The sequence below is a fragment of the Lontra canadensis genome, unplaced genomic scaffold (genome assembly GCF_010015895.1).
Source record: "Lontra canadensis isolate GAN:19392208 unplaced genomic scaffold, GSC_riverotter_1.0 scaffold1, whole genome shotgun sequence".
NCBI lineage: Eukaryota > Metazoa > Chordata > Mammalia > Carnivora > Mustelidae > Lontra > Lontra canadensis.
In genome coordinates, this window is record NW_022630995.1 from 22,385,266 (window position 1) to 22,408,560 (window position 23,295).

At 40.8% G+C, this 23,295-nt stretch overlaps 1 protein-coding gene across 3 annotated transcripts; it reads right to left on the reverse strand.

Moving 5' to 3' along the window:
* Positions 1-415: 415 nt before the first annotated feature.
* On the reverse strand, positions 416-21,514 carry REST (RE1 silencing transcription factor). 3 transcript variants are annotated; one of them, XM_032850028.1, is made up of 4 exons: positions 21,312-21,514; positions 18,047-18,950; positions 9,963-10,046; positions 416-3,326 (listed from the first exon to the last, which is right to left on the reverse strand). In XM_032850028.1, the coding sequence occupies exons 2-4, from the start codon at positions 18,939-18,941 to the stop codon at positions 1,042-1,044; spliced, it is 3,264 nt and encodes a 1,087-aa protein (XP_032705919.1). In that variant the 5' UTR covers positions 18,942-18,950; positions 21,312-21,514; the 3' UTR covers positions 416-1,041. The 3 variants fall into 3 exon arrangements, with proteins under 3 accessions (XP_032705919.1, XP_032705981.1, XP_032706060.1); XM_032850090.1 differs by lacking the exon at positions 21,312-21,514 and adding an exon at positions 20,480-20,676; XM_032850169.1 differs by lacking the exon at positions 21,312-21,514 and adding an exon at positions 20,303-20,425.
* Positions 21,515-23,295: the final 1,781 nt, after the last annotated feature.

Here is a 23,295-nt window from a genome sequence, read left to right on the forward strand (position 1 = left end):
AGAGCCTAGTGGTTTTGTTTATTGTAAAGGTCAATATGAGAGCTGTGAACTCACTACATCCATTTAAAATAAATAACTTATGTGAAATACAGATTCCGGCATAGATATAAGATGTGAAATTCAAAATCAATGGATTGAACCTGCATGTTTCATTTGCTCACAAATTTGCACACACTAATATTCTGCAAAAAAGACAACTGCAGCAAAGGAAAAAGAAAACTGCCCTTTTGCAAACAAGACTAAAAGCATCCCTCCAAAGAGGTCAAAATAAACATGCATATATATGTATAAAGTGTTACTGTTCAACAAATACTATTTCTAGAAAAAAATTGAACTGCATAGGTTAAAAAAAAAAACAAAACAAAACAATGTGCAACATCTTAAGCCATTAAAGCACCAAAAAAAAAAACCCACGAATAAAAAACCCAAAACCAACAACAAAAAAAACCACACCAAAATCAATTGTTTTTATGATGATTAACATATACAAATAAGAAATATTGATCAAAACTCAGGAAGTAAATACCTGGACTGATACAATGTCCACTGTTGGGAAAATTTTTCTTCAATTTAAATGTCTCTCCTCATCTCTAAAAAAATTTTAAAGTGCTAACTTTATATAAAGCAGGCAAATTCTTCAAGTAATTTGCTATTTAAGTATGCCAATTTTTATAGAACTAAACAGAGAACTAAGAAAAAAATCTAAAGTGAAACAAGAAGACAGACATGGCAAGAAAAGTGACAAGTTACAGCCAGACAAAGCAACAGAATGCTACAATACCACCTTGGCCTTCTCATTTCAATTAAATGTATAAACTAACAGATTTAGGTGTCTGCTGGTTTAGTACACTACCTTCCTTGGATTTGCTAAAATTTATCCATCAATAGGTATATAGAGTCCTAAGGAAAACAGTGCCACTTAAAAATCAACATCGGACACTAATTAAAGCAATTTAAAAAAAATAAAAGGTTGTCTACAACTACAAATGAATATTAAATGTAATAGATCTTATAAACTAAGAAGTGAAGCCTTATCCTAAATTACTCCTGCCCTTTAGCTGCTTTTTCAAGGAAGTAGACATTAACCAAATGGCGATTGAGGTGCTTGCTGTAATCTTTTTCCTTTCTAAAAGAACGATCACAGAAGATACAAACAAAATCTCCCTCAGCCACTTTGACTGCCAAGGCTTCCTTTGCATTTTTCCTGCTGGTTTCTTGTGGCACTGGCCGGGCCCCATTTAATCCAGAGTCATCGCTACCCTCTGACATGTTGTCACTTAGATCACTTCCATCGTGACTATGGATGCCTTCGTCTTCATCCATTTCCTGAGACTCATTTACTGCCATGGTGACAGAAGGTGATGTCACAGCAGTTTTGGACACTGCTTCGTGATTTTCTATTGGCAGGGGAAGCAGCACTGGTGAAACAGGTTCTTCAACTGCTGGCTCATTGCCAGGGGGGTCCTCTGTTTTGTTCTCATCGGTGTCTATTTCCATTTCACGAAGCTCAGTGTCATCCGGACACTTATCATCTAACATTTCACCCTCTGCCACAGTCAAGTTTTGCTGAGAGGATAAAATATTGGCAGATTCCTTGTTAATAGCAGCAAGACCACCTAGACTCTTCCCTGCCTCTTCTACCTTTTGAAGAGGGGCTTCTTTACTTCCTTCACCTTCAGTGAATGATTTTTGGTCTTTTGACTCCTCTTCTTTTAAGCTTTCCTTTGGCGGCGGTGGTGATGGTACAGAGAGATCCCGCGTACCTGCACTCTCCTTCGGAAGCTGGCTGTCTTTGACAGGCACTAAGCCAACTTCAATGAGGACTTGCTCCTTCCGTACCACTTCACTCTGCATGTTGAGCTTTTCCTTTTTATTATCTTTCCGAGGAGACTTTTTGGGACTTGGTTCCATGTGAAGAGGCGGCTCTGTGGGAGGAGGAGGCTCCCTCTGAACAACCTCCATCTGAGTGGGCCCCCCAGGGGGAGGTGGTGGCTCCATCTGAGCAGGTCCTACGTGAGCAGGCGCCATTGGAGGCAGCGGCTCCACATGACCAACCTCCATCTGAGCAGACTCCATGGCAGGGGGTGGCTCTAGTTGAGCATGCCCCCCAGGAGGAGAAGGCACCATCTGAAAAGACCCCTTGGAAGGAGAAGGCACCATCTGAGAAGACCCCTTGGAAGGAGGAGGCGTCATCTGAGAAGACCCCTTGGAAGAAGGCACCATCTGAGAAGACCCCTTGGAAGGAGAAAGCGCCATCTGAGAAGACCCCTTGGAAGGAGAAGGTGCCATCTGAGAAGACCTCTTGGAAGGGGAAGGGGCCATCTGAGCAGGCCCCCCGGGAGGAGAAGGCTCCATCTGAGCCGGCCCCCCGGGAGGAGAAGGCTCCATCTCAATGGGCCCCCCAGATGGAGAAGGCTCCATCTGAGATGGCCCCTTGGAAGAAGAAGGGGCCATCTGAGCAGGCCCCTCGGGAGGAGAAGGCACCATCTGAGCAGGCCCCTTCTGAGCAGCCTCCTTCTGAGCAGGCTTGCTGCTTTTTTTACCTGACTTGTTCTTCAGACTTTTCTTCTTTGTACTTTTTTTCATGCAAGTATTTTGTTTTTTAGTCTCCTCTACTTTGCTATCACATTTTGGCACTTCCTGACTACTTTTGGATTTGCCTTCTGCCTTCTTTTTCTTTTTTGTCACAGGTTCCTCATCATTAACAGTATCTTTTAAGGAATGGGCTTCAGCTTCCATCCTTCTTTTGCTTTTCTTGGTTTTACAGGTTGTTTCTGAATTATTTCCTGTATGCACATCCATTTCTTTAGTTTCCATCGCTGATTTGCGTGTTCTGGTAATCACTTGAGTTGAAGCATTACTAAAAGACTTTTTCTCTTTCGAAACATTATCTTTTTTCTCCATTTTTACAGGCTTCTCATTCTTCTTTCCAGCCACATCCCCCTTTATTTTTGTCTGTTCTGTTTCTTTCTTTTCATTGGTAATATTGTTATCAGGCAGGTCAGCCTCTCGTTTTTTGGTTTTCTTTAGTTTCACTTTTGAGACATCCATGGTTTTATTAGGACAAGTAGGATGTTTGGATTTGAAGTGATACTGAAGATTACACTTCTTGGAAGCCGCATAGTCGCACGCAGGGCAATTGAACTGCCGTGGATTAACGTGTAGCTCTACGTGTTTTTTGAAGTTACTTCTATCTGCTGTTTTGTAGTCACAATGTGGACAGTTAAGAGGTTTAGGCCCATTATGAACCTGTCTTGCATGGCGGGTTACTTCATGCTGATTAGAGGCCACATAACTGCACTGATCGCATTTAAATGGCTTCTCACCTAAGGTAAACAAGAGATGTTAGAGAGAACATAGATTAAGACATGAATTCAAGCCATTTATTAAAATATAAGGAACTGGATATGTTAAAACACACACACACAAACTATTCATTGAAAAGACTCGATCATGCACTTTACTTTTACCATATTTATTTGTAGATCTTTTCTCTATCCCTTGACAATGACTCTCATACCAAATGGAAGAACAACGATTTCATTTAACCATCATCTTCTAAAACGGTCATCAAGCTAGAGCTCTTAAACACTATAAAGAACAACGATTCATCAAGAAGTACACAACAATTATTGGCAAAATTGGTTGGGCTATGGATGTGAATTTTGGGGCAAGGGCACTCAAAGAGAAAAAATAATTTTTTTTTTAAACATCATTTTAATTGTTTTATGTTTCATTAAAACAAATGTACAAATGGAGTAGAATATATAATTCCCACACTTTTAATTTGCAAGTTATTTATTATTATTATTATTTTTATAAACATATAATGTATTATTAGCCCCAGGGGTACAGGTCTGTGAATCACCAGGTTTACACACTTCACAGCACTCACCATAGCACATACCCTCCCCATAATTCCCATACATTTTTAAGATAAATGTTGAGACTTCTAAAGAAGTATCTTACACTTCAAGCTACCCTCTCAGACCTTAGATGTAGAAGTTGTAAAAGTTTTGGGCTTAGGGAACAAGAGGTCTTTTCTTTAAATTTAACCCTTTTGCCTATCTCAGCAGGAGGAGAGTCAAACTTCACTCAGCAAAGTCATCCAATGCCAGAATTGCTATTTTAAAGCAAAAATATAGCCACGCCAGAAACCTTCTGATTTTTCTCTACCTTCTTTTAACAAATGGATAAAGAAAAAACATAGGTGAGAAAGAGCATACAAATAGATATGGTATGTAAAATAATCGAACAAAGTCATGATCATTAGAGATCATAGGTACATACAATACCAAAACCACCCCCACCCCCAAATTAAAGATTTAAGATTAACACATTCTACCTGAATACATACCCATCTAGATCACACTCTAGTAAATATTACCAAATGGTATCCATACCCCACTGGTCCAATGGAATGCATAGTAGAAAAATGGAAATTGACATTTATGAAAATTCATCTCTCAAACATTCTCAAATTCATATCAAATCTAATTTTTTCATAAAGCAAATTTCTCAGACATTAAGCTTTACATGATGAGAAAATGTCTGATGATAAAATCAAAACTTACCCAGGTACATCAGATTGGTTAGATTGGTTATGTAGCTAGCTGGACAACTCTTTTTTCCATGTTAGACTACTAACAGAGTCACAAATAGAGGTTTCTACAACATGCTTCATTACTCTGTCTTGTCCCCTCCAATGAATTACCTCAGTGGACACAAACATTTGCTTAACATATATAGACACAGAATGAGGAAAAAAAATAGTGGCATAACGGTTAAGAACTTTTTTTTTAGAATGAGACTATCTGGGAGATCAAATATGGGCTCTTCTCCAACTCACTTTTGAGATCCTGAGCAAGGTACTGAAAACTCTCTAAGGCCCAAGTTCTGCATCTGTAAAAATACTTTTAAGTGTTATGACCTATAAATAATTGAATCCATATAAAGCACTTAGCATGGCACAGACTTAGCTTGGCACAGCTAAGCAGTCCATATACACTCCCTATAAATCATCACTTTTGAAACTGGTACTTTTAGTATGGGTAAACAAAAGGCAAGATTCATGTGTTTATCCTGCCTTTCCATTTTAAACCCTACCTCTGAGTAAACAAGTAGCTGATGAATGAAGTTTATCTCTTTAAGAAAATATTTGTGCTAATAAGAGAATTGTAATGGAAATATTGCCACTGTATAACCCCTAACAAATGAGGGTATTTACACAGCAAGCATCAAAGTGGAAGCCTCCACCTATGAAATGGTCAGAGAATGGGAGTTCATAAAAACCTATTTAAATTTTGATGGCAAAAATTTACTTGCTCCATTCATTCCTTCTCAATTTTATTTTCTTGCCTTTAAGTCGTGCTTGTATTAGATCTAGTCATAAAACTGCATTGGTTTTTAGCACCTAATATATTTTTTTTGCCTTTTATCAATGATTTTAATTCTTTTCCAATTCTAGTATTTATCTCCATTTTTCATCTTTATAAACATGTCAGATGTCCACTTCATTCTTCCCAAATCAAGTTAATATATAGAAAATTCAAAAGAGGAAAGATTTTTATATACTTTACCTATTCTTATCAAGAATCCAGAAAGAATAACAAAAGGGACTTATTGAAGAGTAATAGGGCATACAATTGATTATTACTTAGAAAAAAAACACAAAGTTCTGATAAAGCAGCATGGGATGACTGTCAAAAACATCTCTTGGAAGAATGTCATAATATTCTTTTTGACAGAAGTCAAACTATCAGTTGGGGGTAGACCATGGGAATACTGACCAGAAAGGGTGAGGAGGGAACATTTCTGAGGGTGTATAAATGTTTCAGGTCTTCCTCTAGGGGGCAGTCAAACAGGAGAAACCATGTGAAGTCACTGACCTGTCTGCTTCAGACACATGTCTGCATTTTCATGTGTGTAAACTGAACCTCAATAGAATAATGTTTAAAAATTTACTCTCTACACCTGAAACTAATGTAACATTGTGTATCAACTATACCTCAATAAAAAATACGTTTACTGACTGAAAAAAAGCCCAAGCCGCAAAGTAAGTTGAATTTGACATGACACACTAAAATGAAAAAAACCACGAAGACACTGGGAAAAAAACATTCTAGAATTCATTATACCCTCAAACCATAATGTCTTTCAAATAAGCCCAGCCTATTAAAATAGTGCCTCCACAATAATTATCAAATACTTGGTGAAAGAAAAATAAACTTATGGTTGAAAAAAGTATTTTCCATGTTAAGAAGAGTAATAAATGGAGGTAGAAGTTGGCAAGTTGTTGATCTTCTTTAACAACAGCATCCATTACACTCACTGTGGGAAAATATTCAAAATCAATTCCTATGCTAGCAGAATGTGGAACTAGTCAGTGTGATATATAAAAAAATTATTATTAACAGCAAATACAAACTGGATGTATTTCATCTGGAATAAGATATTTCATCCAGGATGAAATGACAGCATCTCCACTGAGAGTAAGAAAGGGAGAACTGTGGATAATGTCCGTGTATCTCAGACTAGCCGGGGGGTGAAGGGTATTTTAATACCATTAGGGAGAAACACCAGTAAAATGGGGAACAACCCCAGATAAGGTTAGATTAGTGTATCAATTTTTCACCTCATCAACATTCTGATCCCTTCCTAATTTGGCCTAAAGAAACCGAACCCTATGGCTGGAAATGCTCTAAGTAAATAACCATTGTGGTTTTGCTTTATAAACTACCTATCAGCTAAGCTAAAATTTATCAACTCCACAGAGCCTAATTTCTTCCAAAAATAAGAGAATGAGCACATACTTTTCCTCTCTGAAATACACTCACATGAACAAGGGAAAAAACAAGGCCCAGGGGACCTTAAAAATCAGACTCCAGACCACAGAGAAGGCCCGCAAGATATTCACTCCAAGCAAACCATTCAAAAAAAAGACTACCCATCCAATCCGACCTAATTTAGCCTCAGTGTACTTATGAGGCTACCAGCAACTTCAATTAAAAGTATTGAAACGTAAGATCTCCTGGAAATAATTGCACACTCATACACAAAACAAACTAACCATGTTTGTTTCCTGTTTGCAACTCAAACTACTGGCACCCAGTAAAAGATCTATCTCTGCTCTCTCCATACACTGTGGTTCCAATTCCGTTATGCTATAGCTTCTAGAGCCATTTTCTGAGCCATAATTTCCTTTTAACGATGTTGATACCTGAAAATGGGAGGGGTGAGGAGTTTAAGGCTAAATCCTAGCTCTTCTGATTTAAAGGAATGACAACCACAGATAAAGCATTTATCCTCTCTGTATCTGTGTCCTAATCCATAAGCTAGGATTAAATATTTAAGGGGTACTAAGATCAGAGATAACAAATCCCAATTTCTCAGTACCTGGCATGCATGCAACAAATAGTAGCTATTATTGGGGCACCTGGCTGGTTCAGTCGATAGGGCATGGGACTCTTGACCTCCAAGTTGTGAGTTTGAGACCCACACTGGGTATAGAGATAACTTAGAAAAATAAAATCTTTAAAAAGAAAATAGTAGCTACTACTCTTTAAGAGACTTTTAAAATACTTGCTGTACTATAAGAGTAACTACTGAATATCATTTTTTTAATACAGCTAAGAAATTCAAAAGACAACAGTTAGCAAACACAAAATTATTCCAGCAGAAGTCACTGACTAGTCTAAAACACCACAGACACTTAAACGGTGACAAAAGTATTATCCATTCAATGAGAAAGATACAAGTATGTTATCATTCTAATCCAGTAAACCAGCAACACTAATAGTGGGTCAACCAGATAGGACTTCAAATGAGACACAGAAGTAGAATTCAAGCATTCAGATTTGATTTCCAGTGTACAAATAATACAGGGCACAAAGACAGAAGAAAAACCAAGTGACACCATGAAAAAGCATGTAAGACAAATCCAGAAGGGGGACATTCTATAGGAAAAATGGCCACATTTCTTCAATCCCTTAGTTTAAGTTTCACCACTGGTAAAATGGGGACAGCAATTGAACTTATACGTTATTGGATAGTAAAATGGGGACAGCAATTGAACTTATACATTATTGGATAGCTATAAAAATTAGTTAACCCACATAAAACTCTTAAATGTTTTATTTAAGGGCTAGAGCAGAACTATCAATAGAACATGATGCCTACCCTCAAGAAAGCCTGAAAGAGCCTCCCAACGACCCTCAGAAAACGAAACCAGGAAGCACCCTTAAGCAATAAACTCAGGTATCTGGTTAAGTGACTCAACTCAATAGCTTAGGAGATTTAGAAAGAACATTCCAAGTATATTAACGTGACAAGCACTGAGGGTAAAGAAAAGCTAGCTCACATATCATGTGACTTCTTCATAGCTGCTCAAATCAGAATCTGTACTATAATCAAATGTTACTCAATTACGGACTTAAAACAGCAATATCCAATAGAAATAAAATGCAAGCAATATATGTAATTTTAAATTTTCTGATAGTCACATTTATAAAGGTAAAGGTAAAACTAAATTTTACTACTTATTTAACCCTATATAACTAATGTCATGTGAACATGTAATCAAAACTTTAAAAAGTTTTAAAGTTATATTTAAGTCATCTCTACACCCAATGTGGGGCTCAAACTCATGAGCCTGAGATCCAGTCACATGCTCCTCCAACTGAGCCAGCCAGCCACCCCAAAACAGGCATTTTAGGTGCCTTTATTTATATTGTTTGAATTCTACTATATATTTTATACATTTCAGTTCAAACTAACTATATTTCACAAGCTAATAACCATATGTGGCTAGTGGCTACACAAGCAGACTACACAAATTTCAGGCAATTAATTAACCTAACGGACATGAGTCTACATAGACTTCTGTTAACACCAAGATTTTGACATAGCTTCCCTACAGGGTATATATTCTAAATTTGGAAGTAGATTTAGTATTCTGATCAGTTGTGGTGGTTCACAAGGGTCAAGGGTGAACTGTAGCCAAAATGAATTATGCTAAGACCACCTATGCTACTACTTACTTTTTTAACTTTGCCATCTATCTACTTTGATAATAGGGACCAAATCTGGTTAGTGATCACAATTATTCCACTCACTGGAGTGGACAAATCTCCCACTGCATTTACAGTCCTGCATTTTATCTAGTATAGGTAATAAATTGAGATCCCAGATTATCTATTTTTCTTTCAAGTTTGGCTTCTGTAAATCAGTTCACAGAAGCCCTATCAGCTCTCAAAAAAGGACAAACCCACATTTTAGGACCTGAGAAGTGAAGAAGGAATACCTGTAAGCTAGAAACCACACACTATGAAATGTGGTGTTATATTGTGTTGGGAGTGGGGGAGAGGGTGAGAAGGCAGGGGTTGCTCAAAATGTACGAACCAGTGTTGGTCTATAACAGCATTTCAAGTTTTATTAGTCAGAGAACTTGAAGATCTGGTGGAAATTATGGACCGTCCACCCAAGAACAGTGCATGTGTCTTTTATACTCAGTTTCAGTTTCACCTACAGATTCTTTCTTAAGAACCTAAATTTAGATACAGTGTCACATGAATACAACACTGATTTTTTTTTTTAATTAAAGATTTTTATTTATTTATTTGTCAGAGAGAGAGGAGCTAGAGCAAGCACAGGCAGAGTGGCAGGCAGAGGCAGAGGGAGAAGCAGGCTGCCCGCCAAGCAAGGAGCCCGATGTGGGACTCGATCCCAGGATGCTGGGATCATGACCTGAGCTGAAGGCAGCTGCTTAACCAACTGAGCCACCCAGGCGTCCCTACAACACTGATTTTTAACTCTGATTTCTAAATTAAAAATAAATCATATATTGATTTTTAAAATAAACAAATAAATCATAAATAATGACCCAGTTCCAGGTCTGGAAGGATTTTGTTACAATGATGTATGGTATACTAAAAATCATAGAAGGGTTCCCATTTCTTACCAACCTGAATGAGTACGCATGTGTCTAGTTAGATGAGTCTTCTGAGAACTTGAGTAAGGACAGAGTTCACATTTATATGGGCGTTCCCCTGCAAGAATAGAAGGGTTAGGGTTTAAATATGATAAAATAAGGTAAATAAAATTCTCACTAACAATATACACGATATTCAGTACTGAGCATTTTTTGATAAGGATTCTTTTTCCTATTCCTGGCAAAATAGTCCTTTTTTAATTATAGATTAGATAAGTAAATGATTTAATTCAGAATTCACATAACTGCATTTCAGCTTTGCTGACAAAAAAGATCACTGGCTTTCTGAATTCTCATAGCCCTTTTATTTTTCATAGTAATGCTACAAACTCCCACATTAAATATTAAGAACTGAATAATTACACTGATGAGGTATCAAGGAGCATCCTTTAAAAAAAATCAGAATTACCCTTAGGGAAAAAAATCTACCTGAATCTTCTCATGCTATCACTAAGAAATTTATTTATTTATTTATTTTTGGGATTTTTGTGAAGGGTAAATCTATCATTTGAAATTGCTGCTTAAAGCCAAGAACATGTGAGTGGAGATGCTTAAGCTAAAAATTTCAAGTAGTAGACAGACATTTCACAAAACAGATCAGTGTTAAGGTAAATCATGTTCATAAACCCATAAGGACTGACAGTAACTGAAGATGAGAGGATAATGATTTCAGTACTAAAGAATTTAAGACTTCAACGGCAGGAAATATATGTTTTTTGGACATGGTTTGTCAAACACAAAACAGGTTTTTAAAAAAGCTTCACACACACACATACGCCTAACAATTTGTAATTTCTTTTCATCTGGTTTTGGCCACAAGATAATAATTACAACCCTGGGCAAGTTTCCTCATTAGAAGTAAAAGCACCTTCACTTACTGGAATTGTGAGAATTTAAATTTAAGATAATACACACAGAACATCTGATACTGTGCCTGGCACATAGTAAAGCCCTCAGTAATAGCAGTTATTATTTTGTCTATACAGAAAGTTACAGTAACAGATGTGTCTAGTAAAATGGACAAGGGAAAGAAAAAACAAGTGAAAAAAGAGGAATACTGTAATGAGTAGGAAACCGTGTTCCTAGTAGCCATACAGCTATTATTAGTTGGTAGCTATAGGTCAGCTATAAATAGTCATATCAATAGAATTCCTACTTCAACCTGGAAGAATTTTAGCTTAAAATATGTTGAAAGTATTTCTATAAACATATATAAATGACAGATAAGCACATGCAAGGATCCTCAATATCTTTACCCGTGAGAGAAATGCAAATCAAAACCACAATGAGATGAAGACTTCGCAGCCATGAGGATGGCTATAATCAAAGGACAGATGTTAAAAGAGTATTGGTTTGGGTATGGAAAAATCAGAGCACTCATACAATGTGAAACTGTAAAATAGTGCAGCCACTTTGGAAAATAGCTTAGCAGTTCCTCAAATGACTAAACATAGTTACCATATGGCTCAGCAATTCCACTCCTAGGTATGAACAGTTGACCCTTGAACAACATGTGTTTGAACTGTTCAGGTCGTTATTCGTGCTTCCCCCCACCCCCAACAAATATAGCACAGTTCTGTAAATTTATTTTCTCTTCTTCTGGAATTTTTTTTTTTAACATACAAATATTCATTCATTCGTTCACTTATTTATTTATCTGAGAGAAAGAGGTATCGAGCAAGGGCAAGGCAGAGGGAGAGAATGCCATGCAGACTCCCCACAGAGTGCCACCCAGAGACCAGAGAACCTCTATCAAAATCAAGTCAGATGCTTAACCCACTGAGCCACCCAGGCTCTCCCTCATGGATTTTCTTACTAAGATTTTCTTTTTTCAAGCTTACTTTACTGTAAGAATACAGTATATAATACATACAACACATAAAATGTGTTAATTAACTATGTTACTGGTAAGGCTTCTGGTCACAGTAGGTTCTTAGTGGTCAAGTTTTGGGGGAGTCAAAAGGTATGTGCAGATTTTCGACTGCCCCTAAATTCTGCACTGTTCAAGGGTCAACTGTACATATCCAAGAGAAATAAAAATGTGTCCACACAAATGTGTGTATGAATGTTCATAGAAGAATAATTATTCACAATAGCCAAAAAATGGAAAACAATCCAAATATTCTGATGAATGGATATACAAAACGTGGTATCCCTACAAGAGATTATCTGGCAGCAAAAGGAAAACAAGTACTGTGCACAGGACATGAATGAACCTTGAAAACATTATGCTAAGTGAAAGAAGGCAGTCACAAAGGACCATATATTATTGTATAATTCTCAGAAATGTCTAGAATGGGCAAATCCACATTGTATGGTATGTAAAATGCATCGCAATTAAGCTGTCACGGAAAGAAAAGTTAATGGAAGAAATATCAAATACCATTACAGATAAACAAAGGGATCAATGAAGGATAATTTAAATTCTTTATAAAAGGAAAGATTGCTTCTATCTGTGCAACTCTACAAAACAGGCATAAATACTCTAGAAAACTTAGTGATTTTTCAGTCACACAGAGACAAAAATGTCATCTTTTAGAATTTGTGAACTGTTGTGTGTTTTTTTTTCTTTTTTTAAGATTGCGTTTAATTTATTTGAGAGAGCGAGAGAGAGAGAGCGCAAATAGTGGAGAGGGATAGAGAGGTAAGGGAGATGGTGGCTCTCTGTGAAGCAGAGAACCCGATGAGGGACTTGATCCCTTATGTGGGATCATGACCAGGGCCAAAGGCTGATCTTCAACCAACTGAGCCATCCAGGCACCCAGAATTTGTGAATTGATTAAAATTATCAAACCCACAAAATTAAAAATCTTTTAATTGAAGACTCAAATGAAAATCCTCAGCCCATCACATATTACTCACAAAAAAGAAAACTGAATTTTGATTCTTAGTCTTAGTTGTATAGTATGACCTTGGATACATCACTTCAGGGTTTCCTCTCAGTAAACACAGGCTATTATAATTTAGTTCCTCAATAGACTGTTCTGCAGATTAGCAGAGAAGTACCAAACACTGGCCACTCAAAGAACAGAAGAAACCCATTAAGTCAATCTAAAAACTAAGGTACTTAAATGAGAAGTGAGTCTATTATTTATCTCTACTTTTCAGCATTAAATGAATTTATTTTCCTTTATAAACACAGTTTTCAAAACCATGCATTTAACACCAGAGATACTCAGAATTTACATAATTGAAATATTATCCTCCCAATGCATACACTACCAAATTGTTTTAAAATGCTTACCAAAAATTAAAAAAAAAAAAAAATTCACAAAGATAACATTAGGAAGAAAAAAAATCTTTTCACTAAAGTTCAACACTAAAATTTGGGGGGGGGGGGAAGGGAAGACACTAAAATGTGAAATGAGATACATACAACCAATGTTACCTTACTGAGAAAATATCAACTTTAATGGGGAGAAAAATTTATTGATGGTACAGTTAAGCATATAAAATACATCCATTAAAAATTAGTCACCTAAACTGTGGTTAAAATAAACCACTATACAAAAAACATTATAAATGGCCAAGAGTTCTTGGTTTTCTTTCCCCCCTGCTATTGTATTTTTTTTTTAAGACTTAATTATTTTAGAGAGAATAAGAGCATGTGCACCTGCAAGCAGGGGTAGGGGTAGAAGGAAAGGGAGAGAGGCAGACTCCCCCTTCGAGCACAAAGGATCCATGCAGGGCTCCATCCCAGGACCCTGAGATATGACCTGAGCCAAAATTTAAGAGTTAAGTCAGAGGTTTAATTAAGCAACTGAGCCACTCAGGCACCCCAAGAGTTCTTGTTTTAAAAAACAAACAAAATATGATTTACATTAAAAAATTGGAATGCCTGGCACAAAAACAGACACATAGATCAATGGAACAGAATAGAGAGCCCAGAAACAGACACTCAACTCCATGGTCAACTAATCTTCGACAAAGCAGGAAAGAATGTCCAATAGAAAAAAGACAGCCTCTTCAATAAATGGTGTTGGGAAAATTGGACAGCCACATGCAGAAAAATGAAATTGGATCATTTCCTTACACCACACATGAAAATAGACTCAAAATGGATGAAGGACCTCAATGTGAGAAAGGAATCCATTAAAATCCTGGAGAACACAGGCAGCAACCTCTTCGACCTCAGCCGCAGCAATATCTTCCTAGGAACATCGCCAAAGGCAAGGGAAGCAAGGGCAAAATTGAACTATTGGGATTTTATCAAGATCAAAAGCTTTTGCACAGCAAAGGAAACAGTTAACAAAACCAAAAGACAACTGACAGAATGGGAGAAGATATTTGCAAACGAACATATCAGATAAAGGGCTAGTGTCCAAAATCTATAAAGAACTTAGCAAACTCAACACCCAAAGAACAAATAATCCAATCAAGAAATGGGCGGGGGGGGGCACCTGGGTGGTTCAGTGGGTTAAAGCCTCTGCCTTCAGCTCAGGTCATGATCCCAAGGTTCTGGAATCGAGCCCCACATCGGGCTCTCTGCTCAGCAGGGAGACTGCTTCCTCCTCTCTCTCTGCCTGCCTCTCTGCCTACTTTGTGATCTCTAACTGTCAAATAAATAAATAAAATCTTAAAAAAAAAAAAAAAAGAAATGGGCAGAGGACATGAACAGACATTTCTGCAAAGAAGACATCCAGATGGCCAACAGACACATGAAAAAGTGCTCCATATCACTCGGCATCAGGGAAATACAAATCAAAACCACAATGAGATATCACCTCACACCAGTCAGAATGGCTAAAATTAACAAGTCAGGAAATGACAGATGCTGGCGAGGATGCAGAGAAAGGGGAACCCTCCTACACTGTTGGTGGGAATGCAAGCTGGTGCAACCACTCTGGAAAACAGCATGGAGGTTCCTCAAAATGTTGAAAATAGAACTACCCTATGACCCAGCAATTGCACTGCTGGGTATTTACCCTAAAGATACAAACGTAGTGATCCGAAGGGGCACGTGCACCCGAATGTTTATAGCAGCAATGTCTACAATAGCCAAAGTATGGAAAGAACCTAGATGTCCATCAACAGACGAATGGATCAAGAAGATGTGGTATATATACACAATGGAATACTATGCAGCCATCAAAAGAAATGAAATCTTGCCATTTGCGACGACGTGGATGGAACTAGAGGGTATCATGCTTAGCGAAATAAGTCAATCGGAGAAAGACAACTATCATACGATCTCCCTGATAGGAGGGAGAGGAGATGCAACATGGGGGGTTAAGGGGGTAGGAGAAGAGTAAATGAAACAAGATGGGATTGGGAGGGAGACAAACCATAAATGACTCTTAATCTCACAAAACAAACTGAGGGTTGCTGGGGGGAGGGGGGTTGGGAGAGGGGGCTGGGGTTATGGACATTGGGGAGGGTATGTGCTATGGTGAGTGCTGTGAAGTGTGTAAACCTGGTGATTCACAGACTGTACCCCTGGGGATAAAAATATATATTTTTTTAAAAAAAGTTATAAAAAAAAAATTGGAATACCAAAAAAACCCCCCACAAAACTGGAAATACACACAAAATACTAAAAGACACCTTTTCCAGTTCTCTCCATTTTCTTTTTGGTTCTAGAAATATTCTCAAATTGACAAATTTAGATTTACAGTTGAAAACATTTTTAGCTTTTATGGGAAACATGAATTATCAAAATACAACTGACAAAATCAAAATGTATTAAGACAAAAGCACTGCGGTGCTGATCATATTCTCTATGTTGACTTGCATGGTGGGTAGGACTACATGTATTTGTTAAAAGTCATCAATTATACTTCAATCAAAACAATTCATCAAAGTGTACAGATAAAAGTCACGCCATGGCTACTACCTGAAAGCTCTACAGATCACCGCCAATCCAAATTAAGCCCCAAGGTTTTAAAAAAACTGTTAAATGAATATAAAGTAATTATGGCTGAAGTATATAGAGTAACTAAGACTTATTTTAAGATATTGTACATGAGGTTTTGTCTGTTTAAATCAAACTATTAAGTGATTAATGGGGTAGGATTTCCAAGTAACTCTGACTTCCTGTGCCATGTAATTTTGTAATGTTTGAATTTCTAGACTTTGGAAACTAAAATGGTTTTAAAGCATGGAGAAAGTCACAGGTTATAACAAATTCCAAAGGATCTCCAAACATTTTTACTTGCTTAGGTTTTAAAGCCATACACATAATACTGGACCATTCTCCTGGAGCTTAGAATCTTGCCATTTCCCGCCCCCCCCCCCTTTTTTTTAAGTTTATTTTCGAGGAAGAACGCATCCGTGTGGGGGAAACAAGCCAACTCCACGGAAACACAGCTTGATCCCACCACGAGAGATTATGACCTGAGCTAAAAATCCAGAGTCAGGCGCTCAACTGACTGAGCCATCCAAGTGCCTTCACATCTTTCTTTTTTTTTTTAAGATTTTATTTATTTATTTGACAGACATAAATCACAAGTAGACAGAGAGGCAGACAGAGAGGCAGACAGAGAGAGAGAGGAGGAAGCAGACCTCCCGCTGAGCAGAGAGCCCGATGCGGGGCTCGATCCCAGGACCCTGAGACCACAACCTGAGCCGAAGGCAGAGGCTTTAACCCACTGAGCCACCCAGGCGCCCCCATCTTCACATCTTTCTTGTGACTGAATTTCATCTGCAAGTTTTACTGTTTAAGTCTACCACAATTCAGTAAAGCACTACTGAATGTGCTCGCTTCCTCTCGGCTGGGCCCGCTCACTGCACTCCCCTCCCCACTGTGCCCTACTTTACCTGTGGGGTTCAGTCTACCCAGTGGTAACTCTTGAAAAACGGTTCTGATGCAAAGAGCATCCTAAAACCCCTTTTTACTTGTGATCCAGACCACTATACTAGATTACCCTATCCGATTTTGTTCAGACCGCTAATCAGTCCTCAAAGGTACCAATTTTTAGCAGAAAAATGTAATGTGAGAAAACTACCAATAAGTTGCAAACATTTCCTTAAAAAATGAGACTCTTTGGGGTGCCTGGCTGGCTCAGTCAGTGGCACATGCATCTCTGCCATGACGGTGTTTCAGGGTGCTGAGGAGAAATGGGGGAGTAACCACGAACAGACAGGGTTTCGTTTTGGTTGATGATGTCCTAAAAACGGACCGTGGTGATAGTTACACACCTCTGTGAATATACTAAAACCAGTGAATTTTAACTTTAAATGGATGAAATCTGCAGTAGTGGACTGTATCTCAATAGAACTGGTATTTACAAAAAAAATTGCCAAATGTGGTAAAATATCATTAACTAATGAATACAGGTAATGGGTAGTACATGTTGGTATTTTCTTTGAGCTGTTTGACATCTTTCTATTTTTAATGTTGTTCCTTTTTTTTTTTTGATAGAGTAACTTACAAACTAGAAAGGTTCTCTTACCTGTATGAGTTAAAACATGCTGAAAGACATTGTTTTTTATCTGAAAAATAGCTTCATTTTTCACGTGTGTTTGCTTTCTCAGGAAAACGATTTCAAGTGTGGTAATCCCACCAATTTTTTAAAAACTAACTTTTCACATTTCTAGGTTTTGCAGACAAGGTTAAGTTGTTCCACTCAGGAAACTCAATACCAAGATAATTTATCTTAAAAGTTTGTGGCTTCTGTGAAATGGATCTATGCAAGGGTTAATCACTGAGTTTTCCTTTTTGTCTAAGTCCTCAATTGCTTTAAGAAACTATGCTGCATCTTAGATGTATTCACTACTAACTAAACACATCTTCTAAAAAAAAAAAAGGTAGTCCAATTTAATTAAATGATCTACTTCAAGTTGTCAGAATAAAAATTTTAACAAGAACATGGATAATATCTGTCTTGGTCATTCTGTGAAGTAAGTGCTCTTCACTTATCCTCAATCCCAAAGTTATTACCCCCATGGAGAGAGAAACTAAAGCACAAAGAGATTAAGCTGACTTATTCAAGGTCACAAAGACAGCAAATAATGGGACCAGAACTTGACCCCAGCATCCCTTCTTCAGTGCTACTTTAACAGCCTACTGAATTAACTATCAAAAGTGAATTGAACTTATGGACTACAAGGTAGTCTTACCTGTATGAGTTCGAACATGCTGAACGTAATTATTTTTTCTATCTGAAAAATAGTTGCATTTTCCACATGTGTATACTTTCCTTGGAAAATGGTTTCTTAAGTGTTTCCTCCAGTGATATTCGCTTACTGTGGTATATGTGCAAATGATGCACTTGTAGACTCGCTCATTATCCCCAGCTCTGGTGTGGTGTTTCAGGTGAGCAGTATAGTGATCATACCGATTGGTGTTATAGCCACAGCGGTCACAGCGAATGGGGCCCTTGGAGAAATCTCCCTCCTCTGCAGTGGAAGACCCAGATTCTCTGGCTTTTGCTTGCTTCTCTGCACTTTCTTCCACAAAAAATTTCTTGGCACTATGAACTCTGATATGATGCACAAACTGCTCTTCAGATTCGGCTTCATACTGGCATGGCTTACAGCGAAAAGGTTTGCTCTTCAAGTTCTTGCATTTGTCCTCCGCTCCAGGTGTTTCAGGGGGAAGATCTTTATTTGAGCTGTAAATTTCTGGGGCAGCGGATACCTCAAACACAGGCTGTGGTTCTACAACACTGAGTTCCAAACTTTCCAGTTCCATATTTTCTAATCCACTGGGTTCACCTTTGATTTCAGGAGACTCTTCAAGTCCTTCTCCATCACTATCTGAAAAATTGTTATCTCCGACAGGCATCAATTCTGCCATCTGTCTTTCTTCACCAACCAGGTAATCACAGCAGCTGCCATTTACTTCCCCAGTTAAGGCCACATTTGCCAACATGATAAGCTGAGGCGCAGCCAATTCAGCTTTGGAGAGGTCATGCAAGTCATACATGTCGTTAGGCAAGGCCATGCCAATGTTGCCACTGCCCGTGAACAGCCCTCCTCCTCCAGAAGACTGGCCCATTACCTGGGTGGCCATGACTGTATTCTGAATTCAAAATAAGACAAAAAGTACAAAACCAGTTTAAACACAACATCCAAAACATTGCTCCAATACTTCATTAACTTAAAAAAAGGTTTTTTTCAAATATAATCTTTCCATACAGTGAGCTTTGTTAATCGCTAAAATTAAGGCTTTGAAGTATTTTTGCACTACCAAATTTTCCTTATCGCAATCACCAAAAAAATCTCTATTATCCCTAGGAAAATGTCTATCAATTGTCTTACTTAACTCATCCATTAACTAGGCCTAGCACTGGCATGTCTTCCCTCAAGCACTTTCAATTTTTCTGGTGAAAAAATAAGTAACTTCATTTTTATGTTAATTATTTTTCAATTCAATACATGAATAGTCAACTGCTGTCCTCTCAATTCCCCCTTTCCACACTTTACTGGTCAGAAAAGGGAGAACCCCAAATACCATACTGTTCATTTGGTAAGTACAAACCTATCTGGACAGTAGAAGCCTGTAGTAACCGGTCAACTGAACTGATTTTCATATAAACTCAACTAACTCCAGAAAAATAAACCACTGTGAAAAAAAGTCCCGTTTAAAAGGAAAAAAAAAGCAGAACATTTTTCCTTGTTAAAAAAAAAAAAAAAAAAAAAAAAAGGAAGCTCCGTGCATTCAAAACTTCACAAATTAAAGAAACTTTCAAACCCTCTAATAACCGTACAACTCAACCCGACAATCAGCAACTTTCTTGCCTTGTGCTTGACTTGGCCTACTTGCTTAGGGGAAGCCATTACAAGATCACCTTCTTGAAAACATGTTGGGCTTTTAAAGTCGCCTTAACCACGTCACTTTCCAATCTAGAAGGTGCTATTCTCCAACTGAGTGCTGTCTTGCAAATTAGAAAAAGCAAAATAAGTGGCAAGCACTCAAAAAATAGAATCAAACTCCAAACCCCAAAAGCAGTCCGTTTCACCCAGGTGCATTTAAACACAAACCGACTGAGTTATAATGTACCAAAACTTGGAATCAAATGCCATCACAGAAAACAAACTGAGGGCCATAGCAGTCCCAGGGCTCAACAACCCAGGCTACTCGGCAATTTACCCAAACAACGACTTTCCTAATACCCCCCCAACCCTAACTACCGTCCCTAAAGGAATTTTCACGTTAGTCAGGAAGGCCGTCTAAGCACAGCCCGAAAACCCAACGTGTTGCACGAATTCCTATGTGCGGCTGCCACCAGCGCCTGCCTCGGCGGCGGCATTCCTGACTGAAATAGGCATTCGGCCATTTTCTCAAAATACCAAACACAAAGCAGCTCTTTGCAAACTCGGGCGCTCTCGCTTCCTCTCGGCTGGGCCCGCTCACTGCACACATTTACACACCAACTCGCGGGAGTTGCCCCAACACTCGTCCCGAAGCTTCTCCTGAGTTCCCCAACACTAAGAAAAGCAAGGTGGGCAAACTCGGGGCGCCGTTGGGCCAGACCAAATCTTCCCCATTCAGGGCTTGCCCCCTCCACGGCCCGCGGGCCCGAGTCCGGGAAGAGGAAGGAAAGTTACCGCGTTGCCGGCGTCCTAGCTCCTCTCACCGCCCCTGGGCTCACCCTCCGCAGAGGGCCCGGGAGGCTCCGCGGGCGCCCTCCCGAGGCGTCGGGCCCCTAGCGCCGGAGGGGGCCCCCACGCGCGCTGGCCGCCTCCCCCGCGCCCCGGAAGTTTGCGAACTCACTCCCCCACCGCGCCCCGCGGGACGCGCGCCCCGGCCCCGCCAGCTCGGGCGCCGAGGTGGTCGGGTGCAGAGGGCCGAGGCGGCGGGGCGGCCCGAGAGCAGAAATCGCTGTCCAGCCCCATTGGCGGAACCGCCCGGGCCGCGGGGCTGACTCAACCCGCCCGGCCGCACTCAACGGCGCCTTCCGGCGAAAGGGAGAGGCCGGAGAGGGAGGGGGACGCGAGGGCCGCGGGCCGACGAGGGGCTGCGGCGGGACCTGGGAGCAGGAGAACGGGAAAGAAGTTTCAGGACCAGCGCCACAAGCAGCTCCGCACCTCAGGACAGACTCGAAGGACGCCCGGGCCCGTGCGGAGGCGACGGCCCGGCCTCGACTGGGGAGGGGGTCCTGGCTCCACACCGCTCCCCAAAGACGCCCCCGGCCCAGCCCCCGGGCCGCGCCGGTGTAACCCGATCCCGCTCGGCCGCCCGCCCCCGCCCGGCGCTGCGGCCGCCGCCGGAGCCACAGTATCTGCAAATCAGCCCTGGACAGCGCCTCGCTCCGCGTCCTTCCGCGCCCTCCCCCTGCCACTGCCGCCGCCGCCTCCGCCGCCGCCGCCGCCGCCGCCGCCGCCGCCCGGCCGGCCCTCCCCCACCCCGACCGAACCCCCAGCCCTGAGCCGCGCTTACCGGCCTTCCTAGACGAGGAGGGGCGGGAGACCCGGCGCCGCCGCTCCTTCTCCGACTACTTTTCTTTGTTGCTGGAGTTTCGGGGGGAGGGGTGGGGGAGGATGGAAAAGTTGGGCGCTGGGGACGTCGAGGCCCGCAAAGGCCCAGGAGTGGGACTGCAGAGAATGCTCAGGCCGCCGGCTCTCGCTCTGCCGTCCCGGCCACCGCCGTCGCCGCCGCCGCCGGGGTCCGTGGCCCGGGGCCTCGGCGGCGCTTGCTCTGCTGCTGCGCCGCGAGCTCGCGGGAGCCGCACATTCCAGCACAGGAGGCTGCGCCGCGCACCCAGCCCGCGCCGCCGCAGCCGCCGCCGCCCGCGGGACACGCCCCCTCCACCGCCCGCGCGCGCCCGCGGGACACGCCCACCCCGCCGCCCGCGCGCGTGGCCGCCCGGCGCGCCCCGCCCCTTGGCGAAGGGGGTTGCTCTGGGCCCTGGCTGGGCTGTGGGCGCGCCTACCCGGAGCCGCACCTAATCCTCCCGGCCCCTCACTCGTGCTCTTACGTCAAAAAAGAGGCGAGCCCCGGTCCCTTTCTCGATTTCTTTCATAAACGACAGAAAAGTTGCCCCTAGCCCTGGAGTGCAAGGATGAGAATAGAGCTGTTAAAAGAAAAATCTGCAGGCTTTGACCGTTCTCTTTAGAACCACCGTCTAAAGCGTTTCGAGTGTAAAGCGCTCGAAAATACCCTTTAGAATCTCTTGAAATCTCCACCCATAGCCACCCTTAACTAATTAAACGTTAAGCTCACGCGGTAAAAACGCATCCCAAATTTTAAACAATAAGCGAAGAAAATGCAGCCAGTTTCTGAGTTGTGAGAAGAAAATGTCACGGTCAGATCACGGACTCAGAACTGAGGGGACAAGTCCATAGACCTGGCCGGTAGCAGGTCATTCCTGAGCCTTCAAAACACGATTTCAGTGGAGCAATTATCCTCCGATTACAGGACAGTAAAGCAGAGGGTGAGGACATGGAGGCTGCCTGGTCACCACGTGTGGGAGAGGAACCTGGCTTCCCTGTTTATAGAGTGGCGCAACCATGCAGAATGGTTAAAAGCATAGTAATACGCTTTTAAAAGAGAAAGAGCTAGTCTCACGTACCCCTTACCTTCTGTCTACAACAAATGCCTTCTTAGTCTGCCTTTGAACCCTAAATCATCATGCCCATCCTCAAAAATTTATTAGCTTCCTTAAACCCCTTAGTTTGGCATTCAAGGCCCTGACCAACCTGATCTAGATAAATTGGACTATCACTAGGATTAAAATAGAGGTAGCAGCAAGTGTTGTGGGGGTTCAGAGTAGGGAGATGATCTCTAGCTACCAGAATCTAGATACTTCTCACACTACAGCATGACCCAATCATCCCTTACAGAATTAGGTGGAAAGTAGCAGAAGGAACATTTTACACAGTGAAAACAGCACGCTCAAACAACCATCAGCTGAGACTTGCCTAACACCTCCTCCAGCTCCCCCAGTTCCTTCTCTTTAAAGTTCCTTCACTCATTTCTCTTACAACACAGCTTCCACACTCTTCAGTTTCCTAGTCTACACCCCAGTAGTCTGTAGACTATATATTAGAACAGTATCTTATTAATTAATGCAGCTTGTCCCCCTATATTAGAACAGTATATTATGAATTAATGCAGCTTCAGATGCAAGATGGAATAAAGGCCCTAAGGGCTTAATCACCAAGGGTCCAGTTACTTAATATTGAATGCAAGCACTTCCCTGTGAATCAAACTTGAGAGGTATTCATTTTCATTGAACCAAAGAGAAAGAAATGAAGAAATGGAAGGAGGGAGGGAGAAAGAGACAGAGAGGAGAGGAAGAGAACGAGGAAAAGTAAGAAGGGAAGGAAGAAGGAAGAAAGGAAGGAAGGGAAGGAGGGAAGGAAAGAAAGAGGGAAAGGAATGAGAGAAAAGAAGAGAAGGAAGAAAGAGAAAGAGGAAAGAA

What these genes read in the sequence shown, in the direction of transcription:
- REST (XM_032850028.1), bottom strand. Translation starts at nt 18,941, where the DNA reads ATGGCCACCCAGGTAATGGGCCAGTCTTCTGGAGGAGGAGGGCTGTTC. An exon ending in GCATGTTCGAACTCATACAG is followed by an intron (nt 10,047 to 18,046) that starts GTAAGACTACCT and finishes CTATTCTTGCAG; the next exon opens with GGGAACGCCCATATAAATGT. An exon ending in ACACATGCGTACTCATTCAG is followed by an intron (nt 3,327 to 9,962) that starts GTTGGTAAGAAA and finishes TGTTTACCTTAG; the next exon opens with GTGAGAAGCCATTTAAATGC.